Raw genomic sequence first — 16,710 nt, 5'->3', positions numbered from 1 at the left:
AGAGCCTGCTTCTCCCTCTCCCACTCCCCTTGCTTGTGTTCCCTCTCTCGCTGTGTCTCTCTCTGTCAAATAAATAAATCAAATCTTTAAAAAAAAAAAAAAAAGAAATGATTCGGTAGTCTTCCCAAAATGATTGATATAGTCCAAGGTATTGCAGTTTTCTGTTTCTGCTTCAAACTGACAGAAAATATTTAATCTCTTGAGGGAAAGAGAGTTGTACTTTTATCACCTCTTGACTACGGTCATATCATCTTTTTAAGAGAGCCTACCTTATTAAGAATTTTCATTTATTTATAAACACATAGTTTTATTAGCTTGAATGGGTTGATTTTTTTATTAGTTGAACTGGTAGATTTTTTTTTTTTTTAAGATTTTATTTATTTATCTGAGAGAATGGGAGACAGAGAGCATGAGAGGGGGAGGGTCAGAGGGAGAAGCAGGCTCCTCGCCGAGCAGGGAGCCCGATGCGGGACTCGATCCCGGGACTCCAGGACCATGACCTGAGCCTAAGGCAGCCGCCTAACCAACTGAGCCACCCAGGCGCCCCGAACTGGTAGATTTTTTAAAACTAAGATTTAACTAACATAAGACAAAGAAAACATTTCTCCTCTTGAAATCTTAAAGATATTTCAGAGTACATATTGCATTACCCATGCTTGTGTTTTGAAATTAACGCTACATGGCCTTTCATTGGTATAGTATGTTTTTAATCTAGGAATTCTGCTGAATTCCTGCTGAAATGAGCTGCATAATTATTTTGTAATTCTAGGGCTTACAATATATTTGCATGATTTTATTTCTCAGAAATAATATGGGAGGTGGTAGATGATTATTTCTTACCCTATTTGAGTCAATTCTCGCTCTGGAAGTATAGATGGGCGGGGGGATGTTGAAAGCCTGAGGGACCAGGTATTCCTCAGCATCCATCATATCTTCCAAATCCTCTTCATCCAAGAGATTCTGAAAGAACTTGCTGTCATTTGGACTGGGAAGCTTCATGCGATCATCACCCTAAAAGTTTGCCCACCAGACAAACAAAAAATGAGTCTTCTTTTCACCTTAAACATGTGGACTTTGCAGCAAATTTACGTAATATCAAAGCAAGTGGTTGAAAATTCATGCACTCATTTAAAAAAATAATTCTTTAACACAATTACCAGTCATGAAGGAGCCTGTAACATACTTAGATATGACAGGGTAAGATAAATACATTTAACAGAATGTGATAAATGCCATCAGAGATGAATAAAGCAGAATGTTCTGGCTGCTTTGAAGGAGGCATAATCTATTTCAGATCTGAGAATAACAGTAGGCTTCATTGCCAGGATGTTTGAGCTGTGACTTTAAGAATAAATAATAAAAGACAATTGACTTATCAATCTTTACTTTATTTTATTTAGTTGGTTTGATACTGTAGAGTTCTCAGGACATACAGGCTGCTCCATGATTTGTCCTAAGGCATAACATTGTAGCTTCCTAAATCACAGCACAAATAGCAAATAACATAAACGAAGGTGGGAGAGACACCAAAACCCTGCTCTTTTTTACTTCATCTATTTCTTAAATATGATTTTTTTGAATTTTTCAAAATTATGTGATATTTTTGTAAACAAGTTGTTTATGCAAATTAATTTGGGAAAAGGATAACTGGAAATTATTCTAAAATCTGGCTTTTATCTTCATGTCAGACTATTGATAGGAAGATAAATGCTACCTTGTTTTATTGAGGAAAATTAATTCAGTGCAACCCAAGGTCCATTTGTTTATGATTTAGGTAAAAATAATCATAGATAAATATATTACAACTTTAAAATTTTCCAATCCATTTTTTTTAGTGTTTAATATAAAATGTTTTTTGGGCTATCATTTGATTCATATATACATCAATTCACTTGAATCTGAGTTATTGCTTGGATACTGTATATCTCCCCAAACAAACTATATTTATAAATATTTTTTAGGAAATTAAATATCAATATATTGAAACTAGTAATTCACTGTCTTCAACCCTGGACAAGATTAAAACAAAAATCCATCTTCTGGGCATCTGGGTGGCTCGGATGGTTAAGTGTCTGCCTTTGGCGCAGGTCATGATCTCCAGGTCCTGGGATAGAGCCCCATGTCAGGGCTCCCTGCTCAGCGGGGAGTCTGCTTCTCCCTCTTCCTCTGCCCCTCCCCCCTGCTCATGTGCTCTCTCTCTCTGTGTCTCTCTGTCTCAAATGAATAAAAATTTAAAAAATAATTCTTAAAAATCCATCTTCCTTTTATTCTGAAAAAGGAAGATTATAATAATGGACATGACTTAATGCATGTTAATAAAAAGCAGAGTGCTAGAAGGCTTGTCTGGGGATAAGGACTTTTTATGTATATGGATAATCATAATTATCTTGCTGTTCAGTACCAGAGGCACTTGAATACTAAGGGAAGATTCTTAGAAGTGGTTGTGACATCGAGTGAAAGGCTCTTTCCATAAGTCATTTCACATGATATTCTGCTTAATTGACTTATGAGTGGTGATTTCCACAGTCCCAAAGATGAGATATGTACCAACCTGAATAACTAGATATCTTTGAGGGTCTCGAGCCATCCTTGAAAATTCAGCAGCCAGTTCCTTAAATTTAGGCCTACTGTCAGCATCAATCATCCAACCTAGAAATTCACATACAATAAAAGAGTCACTCTACCCATAATTAAGAAGAAGTAGGATGTAAATTTTATGAAAACATAGGCTCAGTTTGAAAAATATTCTTTTAATAACAATGATCTAAAAAAGCCAAACAAACAAAGAAAGCTAAAGAAAGAAACAATCCAATTAGGTGAGGTTCTATCTCAATCAGTTTGTTGATATTCAGAAATAAATGTAATATACGATAGAATAACAGAAACTTTTCATTTTGTTCATCTAATTTAAAAATAATTTTCCTTCTTAGAAAACATAACCTAGACTAACTATGGGAACTTACAGAATCTCTGATTTTTTTTTTTTAACTTTTCTTTGATGGGGATATAATTTATTATTTTATGTCAGGAGTGACATGAAGCTTTGGTTACAATGCAGTACACCAGCACAGAGGGGGGAAGGGAAGAGAAAGCAACTTTCTCATGCTACTTTTTTCCTGGTGGGAAAAAACCAATCCAAAATGATTGGTAATGTTTGTTCAGCAACAGCCATTAGCTTATCTAAGTACTAGCCTTTGCAGCATAAAAATACTATCAGCAATTTTCAAGGTATGTATTATTATTTAGCTGGGAGTCCAGATAAAGTGGGTCTTATCTCCCCAGGCTCTGTTTAGCTGATGAGATCACAAGAATAAAAGCACAAAGCTTTCCTTGATTTTCTTGCCAAATGATCCTCTTCTTAGGTATTAAAACTCATAAAAGAAAGGTAAAACTCCCTATTAGGCAAAATATTTTCCTGATTTTTCATTGTTTCATCAGAGTATCTAAATGAAGTATCTAAATCACCTCTGTTGCTAGTTATGAGATCAAATTATATAACGCATGCGTTTTTTTTTTAAAGTTCCTTCCATAGATGACTATTGAATGATGTTTGATCCAATAAAGCTATAAGGTTTATTTCTTTTTTCCGGGGGTTCGATTTTTATTCTTGTTCTGGGAAGTCTTTGGGTGTCATTTCATGTATCATTAATGTTACCTGAATTTTTTCTCTTCTAACAAAGCTCAACTGTATGCATCCACTTAGAAAAAAAAAATGTTGTTGATACCAAGATGCTAATGAGAAAATAGGTGTTTCTGGAACTACTGGAATCAAAAAAGGTTAACTTTGCTGGGAGGTATCGGTTTCTTTCTAACTGAATATTGAGTAAATAGAACTGTGCTTAGAGAAAAGGGCATGCTGACCTGAACTGGAAAGCACATTTTTTATTTCTTCCCTCACTGTCAGAATGTATCACACATGTCATGAATATAAATCTGAGTAGACCTGGGTCCAAAGTCTCTTATTAATAAGATGCTTATTCACCTTCACCAGTTTGTTTCTTTGCTAACCCTGTGTAAATCAAAAGCGGAAAACCCCAGATTACACAAGAAAGATTGCTGAATGTTAATCTCACTTAAATTAAGTGGGAAACTCCAGAGACTTCCCTAATTCTGTTTAAATTAAGAGCTGAGGCTGCCAAAACACATTTATAATACATATGAGTATGGGGCACAGGAAGGAGGAAGAAAAGTAAGAGCGTTTGATGTAAACAAATGATCAAATTGAAAAAAAAGTAAACATTCATAATCTTTTTATTTCACTGTAGATTCATGTCTTCTCACTTCCCATTCTGCCCTGCTAATTTCCTGTTGACTAAAACTGGTAAACCTATTTCCATTTAATTCATTTTTTTAAACTATCAGTTTCAAGCTTTCTTTCTTTATATTTAGATCATTTGTCTAGACTGCTATTTTCCTATAAAGATTAGTAGCATTATTGTGACTAATTACATCTCTTTATGAAAGACAATTTGATTGTCATGGAAATGATAAGAATCAAAGTGAAATGAATCAGAAGAGTAAGAGTCATATAATTTTGACTTTATAACGTGGAAGCATGCATATTGATGCATACTGCTTCCTATTAACAATAAGCCAAAAACACAGGTGTTTACATGATTTTTCATAATTATTTTTGAACTTTCATATTTTTCATATACAAAAACATTATGCAGGTAGATTAATCCATACTATTATTTTACTAAGAATGATGATGGTGATGATAAAATTATTTTGCAATCTTACATTTGACCATGACCATGTAAACATCAATAGTGCAGATTGGAGGCTGGGGCAAACGTTCTCCTTTCTCTAATAAATCCGGGATTTCTCGGGTTGGAATTCCATCATAGGGTTTTCCTCCAAAGGTCATCAGTTCCCATATAGTGACTCCTAAATTGGAGATCAAATATTTACATAAGCAAACTAACAACATAGTATGAAGAAACCAGCAGTGTGCCAATAACAAAAGAAAGCTCCCTGGAAGGCAGTCAAAAATAGTCTAAAGAGTCTGGGTGGCACAGTCAATTAAGCATCCGGACTCTTGGTTTTGGCTCAGGTTGTCATCTTAGGATCATGGGATCGAGCCCTGCCTCAAGCTCTGTGCTCAGTGCCCCCACCCCACCCCTGCTCTAAAATACATAAATAAATCTTAAAAAAAAAGTCTAAAGAAAGGCTCTTCAGATTTCTATATCTATTAGGAGAAGCGCAATGACAAAATCTTTGTGGGAAATTCAATTATCTTATTATTGTTTTGAAATTTTTAATGAGTAACAGAGACAATTCAGAGTGGATGTCAAAATTCAGAGTCTGTTCCCCATTTCTACTTTTAAGTAATGTTAATATTTGCTGATCCAAGTTAATTTTCACTACACCACATTAGAGCCTATCAAGCAATTCATTATATACATGTGTATTCAGTATCAAGTAAATATGATTGCAGATAAAATCTGATGTTGACTGATTTTGAGATTAACATTTTTGCTATTAAAAGTCCTGTAGGCGGGCGCCTGGGTGGCTCAGTTGGTTAAGCGACTGCCTTCGGCTCAGGTCATGATCCTGGAGTCCTGGGATCGAGTCCCGCATCGGGCTCCCTGCTCGGCAGGGAGTCTGCTTCTCCCTCTGACCCTCCTCCCTCTCATGCTCTTTGTCTCTCATTCTCTCTCTCGCAAATAAATAAAAAATCTTAAAAAAAAAAAAAAAAGTCTTGTAGGCTAAGCTGGGATGCCAGAATGATTACCTTATGTTATGGTAAATCCTTGTGGCTCTCTTTTTAACTCACACAAAGAGAACAGGTGGAATAAAACAGATTCGTATCTTTAACACCTGTGAGAGCCTGAGTGATCCAAATATAACGTAATACATATGAAGTAAGCATCACAAAATTGAAGGGAATCAATAATAGTTGATTCCATAGATATGAAATCACTTTCTTGAACCACTAGAACAGTGATTCCCTTTGTAAATACCAGCAGGCAAAGAGCTAACTTTGATAATAATGATTCTGATTTGAACAATAATATATACACTATAGACCTCTTTCTGATTTCATAAATATACAATTAAAAAGTTGTCATTTCTTAAGGATAAGGATTTTAAGTTCAGAAATAGCTATCTGTGCATAAGAGTCTTACCAAGTAAATTTTGATTGGTTCATATAATATACAAACTATGTTTTAATATAAAGTCCATTAATTAGGACTATGCTTTTTTTTCTACTTCCATCTGTAATGAATTATTAATTCAAACTGAAGTCTTTTTTAGCTCATGACAGTTATCATTGACTAATAATAAAAATACAAAGTTTAAGATATAAAAGTATATGTGAACTTCAAGTTATCCTTTATAATAATATCATTAGCAATTACCTGATTTTTCTTGTTAATATTTTTATCTTATGATTCTTAGGTATAATATAAAAATGTAACTAGTGACACAATTTAACTGTTTGATCTTGATTAAATCCTACTTAATTTTGCATATTAAAGAATGGCTCTGTAGAACCAATAATTAAGATTCAGTGTCCATGAGACAGGCTGGAACAAGTTAAGAAGCAAAGGTGCATAGATGGCTGTCTATTTCTATTCAATCAGTCAATATATATACATATTTATAGAATATGTATTTAATGAGGCCATTTTGTTAACTTATGTATGCAGTTATAAAAGAATAGATGCTCTCACATCTCTATCAGAACTTCTAAAAAAAAGAACTAATGTAAACAAAATGCAAAGCAATTACAAATCAAAATAATAGAAATATAAAAAAGAGAAACACATACATATAAAAACAAAAGTAGGAACAGCAAAACTCCCACCTCTGCCAATAATAATCCAATTATATCTTTGCAGGAGTGACCACAAGATATGGTTAAAGAGATGGCCTCATGTAGACAGACAATCCCAGGAAAACTGAATTAGAAACATCCTCAAAACTTACAATCCTATCATTTGAACATATAAACCATAGCATCTTTATTAAAATAATGGTGGCAATTTTCCACAAAGGTGCATTGTAAACAACATTATGTTTCTCTCTGCCTTTTATGTCTTTTGCAATCAACTATGATATAGCATAAAAATCTTAAAATGCCTTATGGATATGGGTTGATGACCTGGACTATGTTTCAAAGCAGAGTACTAATCTATCTATCTATCTATCTATCTATCTATCTATCTATCTATGTACTTATTTTAATGTCGTTTAAAATTGCTTGCAGCAGATTGTCACATTTAATTGAGGGAAACATACATAGAAAAAAGGAAAAGAAAAAAATAATATATATGTCATATATCAAAATTTATATGGTAACATATAAGTCTATCATACAAAATATAATCTGTAAACCTATATCATATAATATATATACTTGTTTCATGTAATATATATACTAGATTTGTGTTTCTATTTAGTCTTTACAGTTCAACAATTAAAATTTTTCAATCGTTTTCCTATACTTGTCTATATCTCAAGCACAGCACACTTTCTACTTCGAAGCTTAGCAGAATACATGGAGACTTTGTGGAAATTTTAAACAAACAGCATAGGTGTGTGGAGGTAAAAAACACTTTACAGAAATGTCTTAACTTTTTTTTTTTTTAAGATAATTTGTGCTTTTCTAGATAAGAGGTATAAGTTCTATAGTGATTGAATGGATTAAGTCTTTTTTCTAAAAACAAAAACAAAGATAAAGCTAGACTTAAATTTGAGTAAACTAAATTGTACCATGCTTTCAAGTCACACCACCTTTTTGCTTAAATGGGCATCATGCTTTTAATTTGTAAGAAATATTGGTTCTTTGTGACATATTTAAACTTAGAAAAGGTGTTGATTTATTCTCACTAATACCTGGATGAACTTAAGTTGTAAATAGCTAGATAGATCTAAGTATCTCATCTCACCAATTGAGTTAAATGCAATTAAATGAATGCTCTAAGTTTAAAATCACCCATTCCCAGTTCATGTTATTCATTCTCTAATATATCTGTTTATTCCAAAGTAGTTTGTAAATTAAAATCAAAGCTGCAATTAGAAATCTTCTCTCCTATCTCTCCCCTCACATTTATTGCTCTCACCTTATTGCTTTCTGTAATTGTTCTTCGTTACAACAATAACATTTCTTATTATAGAACAGACATTCTTTTATTTTTAACATATGTTTTCAAACAGTGTTTTGAAAAATCAAGGCTATGAGGCTCTATGACATTGTTCCTAAACTAAAATTGGCTGTTTTTTTTCTGTCAAAATGATCAGAAAAGTTGTTACCAAACCAAAGGTTATGGTAGACAACTCAACTGAGATTTTAATATACTACATTTTAGAGAACCAAGGAATAATAAAAAAAGGCAGATAAATGATACAATTTAGAGTTTTGTTTTTTTAAGTGGAAAAGCAAAGAGTTAATTCCTTTAGGAAATAAGGCTCATAAGTAGGTATTTCCAACACAATAAAATAAGTTGGCTTAAGATGTTTTACATGAGCCTAATATATTTATTTTTGCCTTAAAACCCTTAATTCACAAGGAAGATTTATTTACCATAGCTCCAAACATCACTCTGATGGGTGAATTTCCTGTAGTGTATACACTCCAGAGCCATCCATTTAATTGGCATCTGAGAAATAAAAAGAGAAATAAAAAGTGAAAGTTTTATAGTTACATAAAAAGTCATTCCTATATTCTTTTCCCAAAATATGAGTCTCTGGGTTTGCCTCAATTGAATTTTTTGATTGTGTTTTTTTGTGTGTATAGAAAATACAAATATAATATTAATAATAAAGATGTTATTTCTCAATACAGAGAGCAATGAATTGAAATTTATAAAATTCTTAAAGTGAATTAACCTAAAGATATATTTATTTTTAAAAGCTTCATAAACAATGAAAAGTAAAATAGTATCACTTTTTTAGTATAGTATCTTTACTTTATAGTATCACTATAGTTCTTAATTAATGTTCAGCAATTAATTCAGTTACTAGTTAATATTATGACTCACAATATCAATTCTAAACATTTAAGACATGTGCTTCTAAAAATATGATCTACGACATTTCCCCCGCCCTCTCGTCCCAAAATGAGATTCCTTACATTTTCACTTATTCTTTTTTACCCTCAGAAAATTTCTGGCCACCAGTAAGATGGTCTCTTTCTATACTTGCCCCCACCTTTTTCCTCTCATATAAGTTGGTCACTTGAAACACCTAAAATAACAAATTCCAGAGTTAGGCTTGCTTTGTTCCCCAGCCACAAATGATCTCCCTTGTCTTGGTTAGCCAGGACTGAAAACATGTACCATTTTCAAACTAGGAATTATATAAAAGAATGTGAGAGGATCAGTACAAATCTACATCACTACTCACATACCCTGCTGATGAGGGGTCAGCAGAATAAGTTTCAACTAGGAAGGGCAGCATTATATAGCTGGAAATATAATTAGATTCTATGGAATAAAGATAAACACTTCTACTTTGCAGTAGAAAGCTTAAAACTAAATAGGCCTTTGAAATCATGAGGTTTGCTGCTCACCAAGGTGACACCAAGGTAACTGTATGACAGAATCATGGTATTCAGTGAAAGGGAACAGAAGACACACTGAAAGTGATTTCCCTACAGGCAAGGAGATAGCTGACTTTATGGACTACGGACATGGTGTTAAAGAAGTAAGTTTAAATCACAGGTGGCTTGATAAAGACTTAATGGTTACTAGGCATTTAAAGCTATAACGAATCTTGCTTTAGACAAATCCTACAGCTATATGTTCTTAAGACAAGTGAAGTCATGTGATTTATAGACTTCTACTGTGTAATCTTCTAGTGAATTTCAAAGCTGTGGTCTCAAACTGCGACAATTTGGTAGCAAACAGGCAAAACAGTCTGATAAAATTGAGGAAAGATTAGGAAATACTACAAAACTGAAGTTTTAAAAAATTTGTCTTGTGATAAGATCTGAATATACATAGTTATATAAGAGATCCTATAAAGATATAAAAATCATGTACTACATGACATATAAAAATCAATGTTAAGCATTTGGAAGCCCATCATTGCAAAATATTTGTAATATATATTTGGATGGCTCATATAAATAAGGCACATGATAAACATTTAAATGACATATCGATCACTTTTTTTTGTTAGCATGTGTTTATATGTCACCATAGGTTAAGGATGCATTTGCTTATTTCATCTGGCCTCTCCTGATCTAAGTTTTCCCACATTAAGCTAGAAGGACCTCCAGATGGAGAGGAGATATCCTTAGCCAAGTCTAAACAGTGGGTTAACGAGGGAAAACAAGAACTGGAACTAAGGCCTGCACTGAGGCTACATGGCGGGAACACAGTTGTCAGGCAAGACCTGAGGCTGGAGAGTCAGAAAAGTAGAAGAGGAATGGTACTGTTAAGACCCCTGGGATATAGTGGCCTATATTCTGGTGGAGAGAATGCGGTAATAAATAAAGCAAATTGGTCAATCATATACTACAGTAAAGCTTAAAAAAATAGAGCCAGATAAGAGGAATCTGTTATATCTGGTGTAAGAGGATTAGAAGCTAAATAGAAGGATGAACTTTCCAATGAATTATGGTTCTTGGTAGTGGTCAGGCTTCTCCCTAATCTATGAAAGAATAGTTGTGTCTCTCTGTATGGTCAGTCCTGTGTTCTTAGGATCAATGAAACAATTACTATGGCCCTGGATTAAAGTGTAATTTCTAAACTGCCTAAGGATCCACCCACTTCCCAATACTGGATGTGACAGAAGGACCACTAGAGATGAATTGTCTTATTTTGGCTACTTTTGAGAAATGGATGTTGGTATATATAATATATTTGACCCTGGGTGAGAGAGAGGGCAAACGGTAGAATTGAGATTTTACACTTTCATAACTTCAGACTTAGTGGCTTCTTCCTATAATATGTAAGAAGATAAAAGAATATCATACTATATTTTCAAGCAATATTGTTCTAAAAAGATACCCACCTTCCCTCCATCAGCATTATACTCCTTTTCATCTCCTTCTAAGAGTCTGGCTAGTCCAAAATCTGTGATTTTCACATGGTTTGGAGATTTCACTAAGACATTTCGGGCTGCCAAATCCCGATGAACAAGCCGTCTTTCTTCCAAGTACATCATTCCCTGAAAAACACCATGTTCCAAAAAGATAGTCAGTTAATGCCTAGGCTTTTCTATTTATCTAAAAAGCAGTTTCTTAGCCTTCAGTTGCAAGTGCTTGATGTCTCTAAGCGAAGCCAGGATCCTGGAATATTTTCAAAATTAGGAAAAACCTGGGATAAAAAAGCAAACCACAAATAACTTTTAGCCTTTATCACCTAAAGTCCTATAAAGAATGAATTACCTGTACATGAGCTAAATGTTAGACCATTTTTTTTCCCTCAGAGACTTTATACTCTTTTGCAGACACTTTCACTAGTGAGGCGTGTCTCTCAGTAGATAAGCTAACACACACTTGGACTGACCCACATTATTTCTAGTAGTTTTCTTTTCAATAACTCCAGCTTCATGCCATCCTCCCCATACACACCTGCTCCAAAGACACCCATCCATAATTTTTTAAAAAAATATTTCATATGAAGGTTTAATGGTGCCAAAATCACCATCATGGATTCTATCAAGGCTGAAGAATTATATTATTCTTATTAATTATGCAAAAAATGAACTATACCTTAGAGGCATTAAAAGCCTATAATTTTTTTAGACGGCTTCAATGACATTAGTAGTCACTATAAGAACCCACAAGTGAAATTACATTGTTTATAATGACCTTGAAATAAGCCCTTAGTATGTTTTCTTCATTAATATATAGGGTAATTAAAAATAAAATGTATTACTGATTGCCAACAATTATATATATCCACATATATCCATATAAGTTCATATATATTCATATGTATATATCTATAATCCATAGAAACGATAAATATTAATTGTACTTTACCAGTAGGGAAACTAAGAGTCATTAAACATTAGCCTTAACTAAAGGTTGATGTAAAATCAAGGAAGTAAACTCAGAGGCCTAGATTAGAGTGAACATATTCTTATTGAAGTGTTAGAGGAATTCTGTATTTGAGGATTTTAGAGGAAAAAAAACTTGTCATTCAAAACCAAATCAGAATTATTAGGAAATGGTTAAAGCATACTCTCATGCCAATTGCAAATCAAAGCTCTTGGTAGTTAACATTGCAACTGCAGGACTTTGAAGGATTAACAGTTGCTGATATCAAAACAAAAGCTGTGGAAAACAGCCACATAAATCACACAGGTAGAAAAAAGGAAAAAAAAAAAGAACTGTATACCCAGTGTAGTGTAAAGAGAAGATTGCTTCAAACAGCATCATGGGCCAAACCCTATACATGCCCATTAAACACAACAGGTGGAGATACTGCCTAATACAATCCAACTGGTCAGTCGTTGGGTAACACCATTTGTATTAGTGTTTTCTGAAATCAGCCCACAACTGAGATTTCTAGGGATTGGTCCTCTTTCCTAAACAGTGCTTTCTGTTTGAGTATGCCAACTTGGAAATTCCTAGAATAAAGTGAATCTAAAAACGCATAGCCTTTATATGACTTAAGGGATCAAAAAACAGACTTATTGCCTTGGAGATAAAGTTTTTTTCAATTATTTGCCCCTTTAAGAAATGACCACAAAAACATTCATCTTTCCTCTCTTACCACCTTCATATCAGAATATGCAAAGTGTGTTGGCAACGAGTTAATATTCAGATCCACACATGATGACAGAACACACACTATGTTTCAGGCACTGTGCTAGACATCAGGGAAACAAAAGAGTCAGAGAAGATCTGTTCACTGAAGGAGGACAGAGCTATTAATGAAGTGGGCAGACATGGAATATGGACTTGAGTCAATCGGTATGATACACACAAAGGCATTTAAGGAGAGTTGTGTTTTGAGGATCATCTCTAGTAGAGCCTAGCAAGTGTGCATGAGAGGGGAGCCTTCAGAGAGATCCTGAGGCCTAAGTAAGGTAATGACCTTCTTTTCAATCTTATGATATTTGAATTACAACTGTCTAGCAAAAATGCATTCTTATTATGTTTTAATCCAATGTGAAAATGTATTCTGCCCAGCTGCAGGAAGCTAACGCAAGTCAAGAGAGACCAGACTATTTTTGACAATAAATATTTGCTTCCCATATATAGGCCATGTGACAATTTCATCAAACACATGTGTGGAGCTAAAAATTTCAAGCTACAGTCAGCTCTCACAGGCATTAATCTCTGGAGTTAGCAAGAGTACACTTTTTTTCCTGTTTTCTATTCTAATAACCTGAAGCTTTTTTAATAACACAGGAAGCTTCAGGAAAGCTAGCTTCAAATGAAAATCACTCCTCTTTTCTACTTTTCCTTCTAAAAGCAATTCTATGCCTGAGGAAAAAAATCCAACTATAATGCTCTCTACTGCTAGGGCTAAAGACATAAGCATGTTCAATGGGAGAAAGGGGCCTTTTTGGATGAAGTAACTGACTTTATCCAAATAGTGCATGAAGGGAAACTAAGGGGGATTCGTAATTAAATCAACTGAGACGCCTTTTCAACCAGAGAAAGCTGGTTCATGGCAGCAGAGAAAGAACACAGAACTGAATGTTGGAGATAGAAATCCTGGACATGCTGTTCACTAGGCTTTTGACCTCAGATACTCATTTTACCTCTCCTGTAAAAGTGACAGATTGGCCTAAATGATCTCTGAAGTATCCTCTAGCTTTAAATTTTTATTCCATGATAGATGGAACTGTACAACAGATCTATATAAAATATTAAATCGTGGGCCAATAAAAGACACAGAGAACAGTAAAGAAAGACATAGAGTAGATGCCTCCCTTCAAATGTTTAGTGAGAGCCGTGAATATGTTTTAGTAAAAGTCAGTTTCCACAGACTGGAAACTGGAAACCACAGTTTCCACATGCATCCAATGTTTAAGATGACAGACTTTAGAAATAAACCCCAGCTCTTAGTAGCTCTGTGTCCTTGGTCAATTTATTTGTGTGTTTCAATTTCCTCATCCATTAAATGGGGATAATAATAGTATTTACCCTGAAGATTGTCTTGAGGACTGAATGCCTTCATAAGCACCTAGAACATTCAATATTCTAAGATACCATGTGTTTTCTAAATAAATAACCCCAAATTCAACCCTCTTATTAAAAATACAATTTGACTACTGTAAGAGAAAGAAAAGATAGCCAAATGAAATACCTACTGGCTACTCAGCACTGTTAGGTGAAGTAATTTCTGTTTCTTGCTTATTTGTCCTCGAATGTTCTCCTATTATTCTTTTCAGAGGAAGAAAAGCAGATTCACGTGGCTGTCCTAAACTAGCTTGGAGTTAATACTCATGGTTCATTCTTACATCTTCTGATTGCACCTATGATCTTTAAGAAACTTGGTTAGGTTCTAGTTCGTAAGGAGATTTTGAAATATTGAGGGCTAAATTTACATCAGCTTAATAGTGCATAATTAAGACAATACTTGTTGATATTTGAAATGTATTTTTCAAAAAGTCTCCCAATAACATATTTGAGTGTGTGTGTGTGTGTGTGTGTATCACAGGCACATATGTATGTAGTGGGTGCTGTGGTGTAGCACCCAGAAACTTCTTCAGGACCAATGGATTCATAGGGGAGTGTTGGCTGCTGGTAACTCTCAGCTACATCACTTTGGATGCTTTAATACCTCCAACCCAACTGCTGCTTTGCTGGGGGTTTTGTCTTCTCACAGAGTCAGCCCACACCTAGCCACTGGCTGATGCAATTATAAAGTCCATCCCCCCCTTAGATGACTGTGAAGAACTATTCCAGTTCCAGGGCTCTCTCCTAAGATTGGGTGAGATCTCTGTTGCAATTTCATCATCGCTCAACTTTTTCCTTCTACCTAATATTTTTCATTGCTTTACAGGCATTGCTCCTGAGAACACTTGCCAAAAAAACTTCCTGCACACAAATCTGTTTTAGACACTGTTTTCTAGGAGCCAACTCAAGGTAATGTGTGTGACTTTTGTCTTTGTTTTCTTTTAGGATCTCAGGTATACAGAATTTTGAGTTAATCATACTCCATAATCCATGTGTGCCATTACCATTGTTCCCCTATGCCCTCCAACCCAATGCCATTCTTCTTTCCATCATAAGTATTCACAACAGTGTTTTTAGTGTACATCCTTCCAATCCATTATCCATAAGCTTATTTATTTTTATATTTTTAATACACAAATAGTACTGTGCACTAAACAAAAACATGTTTTACTTATACTTTTTTAGATTGAAGCATGATGCTATACAAAATCCACTTTATTTCTTCTCGTCGCATTGAATCATATCCACAAACTCATAAACCTATATATATAACATAGGCATACACTGTCAATTTACAGTCTATTCCACACTTGATGGGTACTAAACTTACCTCCATCTCTTTGACACTACAAACAAGACTGAATTGAACACTAACACCATGTGAAATGATATAGATTTGTTTAACAATATAAAAAAAAATCTGTTCAGTACTAATTTTAGTGTAGGAGAATCTAGACAAACAAAAATAGTAATAGTCACTGTGGAAAATGCAACAGGTAGAGGTTTTTTGTTGACTGAAAACACTGAAATCATATGAGGAATACATTATAACTGCATATGTTATCATTTTATATTTTTGTATGTATATATAATTAATATTTATTTAAGCACTCTGTGCCAGGGGACTGTCTTAAGTCCTGTGTGTATAGGAACTCGCAAGAACCGAATGACATCTGTACTACTATTATTCCTGTTTTATCATGAGGAAACTGATGCACAAAGAAATAAAATAAAAAAAACTTACCCAAGGGTGACAGTGCAAGACAAAGCTTAGAAAGAACCAAGATTTGACTGTAGGCAGCTTGACTCCATAGGCAACAAACTTAAACATTACATTATATGACCATATACATCCAACTATAGTCAATAGACTCTAAACCATATATGAAACTAACAAAGACAGCATATATAACTGAATAATTGTTATATAAACAATGGCTGCTCTAAAATTTCAATGAAGAAAAAAGTATTGTACATAATAAATAAATCTCTTTAGTTTTGCTGGGTTCCCCTAGAATGGTTTCTCCAGACCACCAACTTGTGAATTCAACTGTGTATTTTCCACAATTTGAAGACTGTCTGACATTTAACTATTACTCAACTGATGTTTGTAGTTGGGTTAAATGAACAATAAGACCAAAGTTTTGTACAGCTGTTCAGGAGGTAGAAATTCTTCTTTGCAGTGGAAGTGGGACAAATTTAGAAGTCTACAATATTTATGATAGGTAGAAGAGAGCAAAACCTGCAGCATTCAGGGTCAAACCCAAGATGGTAATATTAGCATACCAGGGAGAGTGAAGGAGGACAGCATTTACAGATTCCTGAGGGTGGCGGGGAAAACAGATTTTTTTACTTCTGGTTCTCTACATTTTCTTCAGATGTTTCTTCAGAAATTTCATCCCCCCCTTCATAAGCTTTTGGAAATTTCCATTGCAAGAATTTGCAGGACAGGGGCGCCTTGGTGGCTCAGTCGTTAAGCGTCTGCCTTCGGCTCAGGTCATGATCCCAGGGTCCTGGGATTGAGCCCCGCATCAGGCTCCCTGCTCAGCGGGAAGCCTGCTTCTCCCTCTCCCACTCCCCCTGCTTGTATTCCCTCTCTCGCTATGTCTCTC

At 34.5% G+C, this 16,710-nt stretch overlaps 1 protein-coding gene across 1 annotated transcript in view; it reads right to left on the bottom strand.

The window, feature by feature from the left end:
- Window positions 1-16,710, bottom strand: part of ERBB4 (erb-b2 receptor tyrosine kinase 4) — a 1,078,432-nt gene that overhangs the window by 32,186 nt on the left and 1,029,536 nt on the right. Inside the window, exons 21-25 of the mRNA XM_035007223.1 lie at window positions 10,969-11,124; window positions 8,534-8,609; window positions 4,744-4,890; window positions 2,552-2,649; window positions 841-1,011 (exon numbers count right to left, since the gene is read on the bottom strand). Coding sequence (XP_034863114.1) covers window positions 841-1,011; window positions 2,552-2,649; window positions 4,744-4,890; window positions 8,534-8,609; window positions 10,969-11,124 — 648 coding nt within the window. The remainder of the gene's footprint in view (window positions 1-840; window positions 1,012-2,551; window positions 2,650-4,743; window positions 4,891-8,533; window positions 8,610-10,968; window positions 11,125-16,710) is intronic.

The sequence above is a fragment of the Mirounga leonina genome, unplaced genomic scaffold (assembly GCF_011800145.1).
Source record: "Mirounga leonina isolate KUSES-001 unplaced genomic scaffold, KU_Mleo_1.0 Mir_151, whole genome shotgun sequence".
Classification (NCBI taxonomy): Eukaryota; Metazoa; Chordata; class Mammalia; order Carnivora; family Phocidae; genus Mirounga; species Mirounga leonina.
This window is presented reverse-complemented; position numbering and strand designations above follow the sequence as displayed.